Source organism: Bremia lactucae, linkage group LG17 (assembly GCF_004359215.1).
Source record: "Bremia lactucae strain SF5 linkage group LG17, whole genome shotgun sequence".
NCBI classification, from domain to species: Eukaryota; Oomycota; class Peronosporomycetes; order Peronosporales; family Peronosporaceae; genus Bremia; species Bremia lactucae.
In genome coordinates, this window is record NC_090626.1 from 819,173 (window position 1) to 827,114 (window position 7,942).

Consider the following 7,942-nt stretch of genomic DNA (forward strand, 5'->3'; position numbering starts at 1 on the left):
TTTCCGAGTCACCAAGACCTTTGGCCCTGGAAGAAGTGCCTTGCTCTCTCGGCTAATGCACCACTTCCAACCGCACCAGGCGCTAGGCTCTCTGTCGATTCTTGCGACGCGTGACAGACTGTCAACTAGCTATCTACTGTCACAGGCTCTCGGCTCTGTGAAGGACCACTTAGCGCATGACTACTTGACATCGTCCTGTTACCTACACCAGTATTTTGAGCTAGGAAGGACTTTGGGTCACCTGACTTCGTGTCAGTACACTTTCAACTGTGCTGGACATGACATCAACTGCACAAGTCTCTCGCAGGAGCACGTCCATTCCGGTGTCCCGCGTAGAGTTGGCAACTGTGCATGTACGCCAGTCTATCCATGGTTGGTGTCTTGCCAACCATGGCATGCCTAGGATGAGGTCATTGAGACTCTCCATACCTAGCACCGTGAACTTCTCTCTGCAGGAGGAATCGCTAAAACTGAAGGCTATTTTTACTTGAACGACCTCAGATTTTACGAGCGCGCCGATCGCTTAACGAACGGTCACCTCTTCTCGCTTGCCATCCTGGCAAAGCGACTCATACATTCCCGGTCTCTGTTTAAGAGCAGCGAGTTTCACAGAATTCTGTGATGTATTCGGATCCATGAGAAGGGTTATCACGTGGTCATTGCCTCGTACTAAAGCGCTGCTATGTGAGTCGAACGCGGCCATTGTGGATCACTAAGTGATCCTCACCCTAGTAGAAGGTCATATTACTTCATATGAAGTAATTGTAACGGTGTGTAACAGGGCACTTTTACCCGTTACAGTTTTGTATTGAATTACGATGTGGTGTTCATTATTGTACTATTTAATTTAGAAAATTACAAATTCTCTACAAGAGCATGCTCTCATCGACAGTGGTCATATTATTAGGATAAAAACCTAGCCTATATTTAATATATTTTTAAAAGCAGAGCCTAAAAGCGCTGGTCAACTGAGAATTACATAAATAGCTTTTGCTCTGTCTTTGACGCCCCTTCACGTTCCCGCATCTCTTGAAATTACTGGACCCATCCTGACGACTGCTACTTTACCACTATTGCTACCAAACCCCTCGTCATCTTCTGTCGTTTCCAAATTGATAAAGGCCTTCACCTTCTCCCCTTCATAAAAGGTAATATTTGGAAAGCCAGTCAGTGTTTTTTCATTCGTGGTTGTTGTGTCCTCAATCGTGAGCTTTCCTCTATCGTCCCGGGAAATCGTCATGATGTTGTTTCCCTTTGACGTAGCTGCTCTTTTAATGGTAATTTCGTCGCCATCCTCCGTCTTGATAGTTGTCATGCGCACGCTATTCTCCGAATGGTTCAATGTACTCTCTTCTGGCAGCACAGCCTTCTTCGGGCTCCTGTCTGTCAAATTAAGAGTCTGTGTCCGACGAACCATGTCTTCAGCGACCGTAAATCCGTCGCGAAAAGTCCTTGTGGCAGGTATGGCGTTGCTGTTACGTAGCATGGTTACTGAAAGCAGCAACAATGCCCCTGTCAACACTAGCAGGAAGAAAAGTCGCTCTTTTGATGCGTGCCGCCGCATTTCGCACTCGCACTCGATTGTTACAACGTGCAATACCGGTATGGAAACAGTACAACGCAACAGGGTTTGAAAGTAAAAATTAAAAAAAAAAAACGATTCGGTCGAACCGGTCTTAGCACATGAAGCCAAACAGCGATGCCGGTACGTGCAGTCTATCGTACCGGTATCTTAACGTGTACACGCTTGGTCGCATAGCTCAATTTACAAGCGTATCCCGCGGAATGGAGTCGGGCACGTGTGTACCCCTGGACGATCCGCTTAGCGGTCGATTCCGCGTCATCCTTGATCTATTTATGGTGGTAGCACTAGCAATAGCGCTAGCATTCATTCTTGTTCGCGTCACGTCGAGCGAAACGCGTTCATTACGTAGCAGCAATAGCCCCAGCGCAAGCCCACAGGCTCTTCGCAATTCAAAAGGCACTAAACGAGCCTCAAGCGTACGTGATCGATTAGAGCACGAAACACGCCTTCGACTTCCGCGGCGATCGACGTACTATTCGATGCCGTTCTTTGCAGATACGGTAGCGAACAAGCAAGAATTTGTCGACAGCTTTATCGAGCTCGGTGAAGCTTCTTTAGACGGATGGTTACTAATTAAAAAGGGGGTACAACGTGGTAACCACTGGAAAAAACGCTACGTAGTGCTCGATGCGCGTGCGCGGATTAAATACTACACAAACGTTGATGCTGCACGGCGCAACTTTAACGTGAAAGGATCGTTAGCCGTCCATGCAGTCAAGCCCGCGGATCCGTTCGAATTTGGCGCGAATACACTCGAAATTCGAGGTACGTTAGGTGGTACGTATTTTTTTCGAGCCGAAGACGACATGGCTGCGCGCTCGTGGCTCTGTGTGCTTACCATGCGCGCAATCCAAGGCCGTGTACCCGGACGCATTGACAGCGTCCTTAGTGCTGCGGTAGTCATGCCAAATCCAACGTTTCTAAGCAATTCAGCGCCTCCAGTAGTGTCGTCGTCGTCGTTAAAGCTTCATCCCGTAGCCGAGTCGAATGAGACTGGCTATAATAGAATGAGCGTCGCAGGCGCGCTCAAGCATGCAAGCAATTCCGACGACACTAGCGCAGAGACACGCTTAAAATCGCATTCGTTCGAGCTCGTGGTCCAAGACATGACGTACGACAAGGACGCGGCTTTGCGTCAATTTTACGTCGTGGCCAAGTTCAAATCGGAACTGCACGATTACTCAAGTGTCCCCGTTGGTCAAACATCGCCCAAGCCACGCGGAGAAAAGGGTGAGAAAAATGCGGTTATTAAATGGAATGAAAAGCTCACGTGGCACTTTCAAGACCACTTGTGTTTTGAGTGCCCCGAGTGTCGCGCATTAGGAGCAACGTCCGGTGCATTCTGTGGATTGCCAGACATTTTAGTGCTTCACGTCTATGAAATCCATTTGCGGTACCTTACAACCAAGATTGGCGAGCTGTCCTTGTCACTTCGAGAGCTCTTGGGTTTCACCGGAATGCGAACCGCGCAATTCACGTGTGCGTGGCCCGTCACGTCCGCGCGCGACGCGATTCTTGGAGAATTGTTGCTTTCGTTTAAATACGCAGTAAACAAGGCGGGCGGCGCGGAGCTCATGCCGTTCCTCGTGACGTCCGCGGACGAGCGCGAGTTCGTGGGCGAGTTTCCCCTCCATCCCGCACTGCCGAGCGCGTTTGCCTTTTATCAAACCTTTTTAGCCAATCACACGTCCGATCGTATGAAAGAGTATTATAAAGAACGTGGGGATACGGAAGTCGAGGTCGGGGATTGGACGAAATCCAAGGAATATGGCGGTCAAGTCCGTGTCATGAGCTGTCGGTCGCCCACGAACGCCTCGATCGGTCCGTCGCATACAATGACGACGACCACGGACCACGTGCCATTTGATGACAACAGTTTGGACGAGTCGGCAAAACTCGTGATGCAGTCCAAGGTCGTGATGCACGATATTCCGTACGGCGACTGTTTCTCCGTGGAAAAACTCACGGTTGTCGAGCGCGTGGCGTCGAGTGATGGAAGTCCTGGGAAGCTCGTGGCAAAGATCTACTTGGGTGTGCCATTCTCCAAAGGCTGTATGTTCAAGTCAAAGATCATTTCCGCGACGCGGGAAGCCATGGCGAGTTCCTCGCGGTTGTATTTCCACCTTGTGAATCAATCCATGGAGAACGCGAGTGCATTGACGCCAATGGAACCCGTGAAACCGTTTTTAGTCTCCAAGGACGAAGATCGACAAGTTGTAGGCGAGTATGATGTGCATCCGGCTGTGAAAGATGCACTACACTTTTTTGATTTGTTTTATGCGGAGAATACCCTTGCACGATGGCAGAGCATTTTTAAAGAGGCTGGCGATACCGAGCACGTGGTAAGCAAGTGGGAAGACAGTGCCGAGTACGGTGGTCAAGTGCGGGAGATGAAGTATCGAGCCAAGAGCAATTCGCCTTTAGGTCCGTCGTCGACCATGGCCGAGCAACTCGTTCACGTGCCGTTTTCGTCTCAAAACCGCGATTCCGTGGATGCGGATCGACTCGTTATTGAACACAAATTAACGCTATTGGAAATTCCGTATGGTGACTGTTTCCACGTTGAAACGGTGTATGTAATTGAGCCACGGACAGATGCAGGAGGATCGTCATTCGTTGCAAAAGTCTCGGTCGGGATTCCGTTTTCCAAGAGCACTATGTTCAAGTCCAAGATCATGTCGGCTACGAAAGAAGGCATTGTCAAGAGTACTGCATTGATTTTTGAAGGACTGAAGAAAGCGTTGGATGCAGAAGACGCAGACAATGCGTTGGATGGAGTCCAGAGTGGTCCTGTCGCCGCATCACAAAGCCGCTCGCGTCGAGATTCGTCCACTGGCATGGGTTCTCGTCGCGGTCCGAGGGTGGCGCGGTACAATAGCACTCTTGATGGCAGCGTGGCCCTTGAAGAGATTTTTGAGAACCAGCGCGTGAGTATGTTTGGCAAATGGGCCCCCAACCACTTGCTTCCGACGGATCGTCCACGCTTTTCCAATCGAGATGGCGATAAAGCCATGAGCTTTGAACAAGTATCGCTTCTGCCTCATTGGAGCTGGACAACTCCGTGGCGCATTGACAAGAGCTACACGGATTGTGACGACGAAGGATGGAGTTATGCCACGGATTTTCCACGGTTTAAATTTCATTTGGCACGAGGAAAGTCGAGCATGAAGCGCTTGGGAGCATCCGTGCGTCGTCGTCGTTGGATCCGCATGATGGCGTCCGTGCCGCCAGAGACTGGCACGGACCCAATGAGCTCTCTTCACTCGAGTGTGCGCTCGAATCGAAGCCGAGCTAGTCAGAACAGCAGCAGTAGCTCCATTGGTTCTTAGATGGCGGACAATACGAATTAATTTTAAAATGGCGCTTCGACTTTTCTGTGAGAACATAGAACTGTATGAAAACTATATGAAGCCTTCCAATTCGAAACACTCGACCTGCGCCACGACTTTTAAGAGGACAAAGTGTCCTGGTCGGTAAGGATTTCTTCCGGGAAAAAAGCATAATGGGTTGAAATAAGATTTAAGGAATTGTTGAACTTGTTGTGGACCACGCAGTTTGTTTCTAACCGAGTGGTCCACATCATTCATTACCCAGGCGATGCCTTTCACGCTTTGGTAAAAAGAATACCTATGCATACTAATTATACGAAGCGTGTGTATCATTCATTATAAACGTGGAGAATTGTGTGTACTAAAATGGCGAGGCCTCGCTGACCTTGGCCATAAAAAACTGATCGTTAATTGGCACTTCGAGGTAAAAATTAATAGCTTCGTTTAAAGCCCTCCGAGCGACATCCGGCATTTGCTCCCACGTGATCATGTCTTGGAAAACACCTTCTTCAGAGGTAATGTTCACCGCGTGGGTGGATTCTGTGGCTTTCGCGTACATGACTTTGAGGTGTTTCCCTGTAAGAGCGTGTGCAGGGCATGGAGCGTACCTATGGTCCTTTGACGTCGAGCAACCTATAATTTGTGGCTCTTCTGTGCCAGGATTGTTGACAAAGACAACGACGTGTTCGAAACCATGACGGTGACCTCTTCCAGATTCTGGCGCGTTCTTTGGGAAGTACCACATGTACATGATCGCCCACTTGTCCGCCATCCAAGTGGAGCGACTGTAAACCTGCGACCCATAGCCGGACCCTCGGCAGCTGCCGGCAGCTTTGCCACTGTTCCGTAGACCATCGCTGACTTCGCCCTTGTCGTTCACAACGGGATACGGAACACACCCAGAGGCAACTTTAAGCTGTGGCTTGAACGCAAGTGCAGCCTTTTCTGAAATCGTCGTGGCGGGTCGTTCCGGAAATGGCTGCACTTGATTGTGCGAGATTGCCGTGGGCTGCCACTTGCCCTGAGCTCGTACTTGATCATGGACTTGAAGAAAGCCTGCTGCGAACAATGAGGCGATTGATACGGTCCAAAACTTCATTTGACGTGAACTTGACCAAGCAGAATCGACAAATGACGACGTCTTTGCTGCAAAGATGGCCCGTATAACTTTGCTGCTTATTTGATACTTTAAGGCCACAGATCGTTTATCTCAATTCTTAGCGACAGTGCAGTGATATTGCGTCTTTACAGAAAGGATCGACTATGCATTGGAGCGTTATTTCGGATAGCTATTGTCGAAGGGACGTTATTGTCGTGGCTAGTAGTGACTTCAAAGCATGCTCTTAAGTGCTTTTCAAATCTTGATGAATACAGATGTTTGCAAACAATAAATAGGTTCAATTAAAGTCGAGTTTGATTTGGCAAAGTCGGTTCGGCGTTACAATAAAGCGATAGTGGATATGTGCATGATGACATTGTTGTAACCATTACACTTCAAGCAATCGATGCACTTAGTGGGTATTGTCCGTCCCTAACGCTTTCTTTATGGCAGAAAAACTACCATTTAATGCGCACGCAGCAAGTTGCTGCTGTATGATCGAACTTCCTATATATCCTTATGCATATTAGACTTAATCGTCGAATGTTAAGTTGCTGCCACAGTGTTGAAGTGTGACAAGGCTGACGATGTTAAATACGCTGTTATTTGTCATACTCTTTTTTCTGCCTGTAATCGTGTAAAATAGGAAGCAGAAAGATCGAAGCAAATGGATGCTTGCATCATTATATCAACAGACGACATTACGGCGAGATGCGCATTGTCCAAATATTTTGTCGCTTTGAATTTGTTACACACGGATTCAATGAATTTGATTTGTCGACTATGACTTTTGAGTTGGTCTGCCATAAAATCGACAAAGTGGTGTAATGCTTGCAAAGCACCCCACGTACAAACAATATAATGTTGTTTGGATTCCATTACGATTAGTCACAACCTAAAAACCGTGCCGGGTACAACGAAAATGACAACTCTTTACAAACTTGAACTTTTTTTTGTGAATAAGTCCAACAATATCTTCTCATTCCTAGATAACGCAAACCCAATTTAAACTAAATGGCTTGAGACGACAAAGCCTCGCAAGGACTTGGTGCCTTTAAAGAGCATATAACGCAGACGGCATTGGAAAGGTTCGCTTTTGACTTCAAGCCTGAGATTCTTATCAAGGCAGAGTGTGTTACGTATCCGTCGTGAACGAACACGGCGACATCGGCGATGGCCTACAGAATGCAGGCAAAGCGTCAGGCAAATGCCGAGGATCTAATCATGGCTCTCAGATCTACGGCCGCGCCGCAAAATTAAAGACGTATGGTGTAGGCGGGCGCGTCGTAATGCGGCCACGCGTTACTTAGGCACACACCTAGCACGGCGAGGAAGCGGTTAAATCTGCTTCTCTTGCGTGCAGTGAGGCAGTTGTGGTGGGCGCGTTAGCGACCTCACCCAACACACTAAGAACTCTGGTTAAGTCTCGTCACGGGAGCGGTAATCCGTCTCCTCGTGCGCACTTACCAAGTAGGAAGTAGTTATCAGACTGATTTATATTTAATAGACTTAAATACAAATACCTATTTTTACCAATTAAAATGTTATCTCTAAAGATATCATTTAATATGTATTACGAGCGTATCTTTATAGATACCTCGCGTAACGGATGACGCTAGCCGTCATCACGCTGGGCGTCATCCGTCCTAATGTGATTGCACCCATGTGCATCACATCCACAAGGGTTGGTCACAAATGTGCACCACACCCGAGTATTGGGTCTAATTACTATTATTAAGTAATTGACCATCCCCTTAAGTACACCAACTGTACTTAACGGGGACTGTGTGACATAGGGGCAACTTTAGCCCGTTACACCATCCCCCTATTTAAGAACGAATTTACATTTTTAAATTCGTCAAAGAGGGGAGAGGAACTGCGAGCAGCTTTACGCGCCGCTAGTTCACTCGATCACTCTAGCGCACGTGT

General features: G+C 48.0%; 3 protein-coding genes across 3 annotated transcripts; 1 reads left to right on the plus strand and 2 right to left on the minus strand.

Annotated features, from left to right (window-relative positions):
• Positions 1-1,012: 1,012 nt before the first annotated feature.
• On the minus strand, positions 1,013-1,486 carry CCR75_008897 (uncharacterized protein; the record flags this gene model as incomplete). The annotated part of the gene is made up of 1 exon (XM_067966944.1): positions 1,013-1,486. One exon carries the CDS (start codon positions 1,484-1,486, stop codon positions 1,013-1,015), a length of 474 nt encoding a protein of 157 aa, XP_067823414.1.
• Positions 1,487-1,683: 197 nt separating this feature from the next.
• Positions 1,684-4,914, plus strand: CCR75_008896 (uncharacterized protein; the record flags this gene model as incomplete). Its single annotated transcript, XM_067966943.1, has 1 exon — positions 1,684-4,914. One exon carries the CDS (start codon positions 1,684-1,686, stop codon positions 4,912-4,914), a length of 3,231 nt encoding a protein of 1,076 aa, XP_067823413.1.
• A 361-nt stretch (positions 4,915-5,275) lies between these two features.
• CCR75_008895 (uncharacterized protein) lies at positions 5,276-6,013 on the minus strand (the record flags this gene model as incomplete). Its single annotated transcript, XM_067966942.1, has 1 exon — positions 5,276-6,013. One exon carries the CDS (start codon positions 6,011-6,013, stop codon positions 5,276-5,278), a length of 738 nt encoding a protein of 245 aa, XP_067823412.1.
• Positions 6,014-7,942: the final 1,929 nt, after the last annotated feature.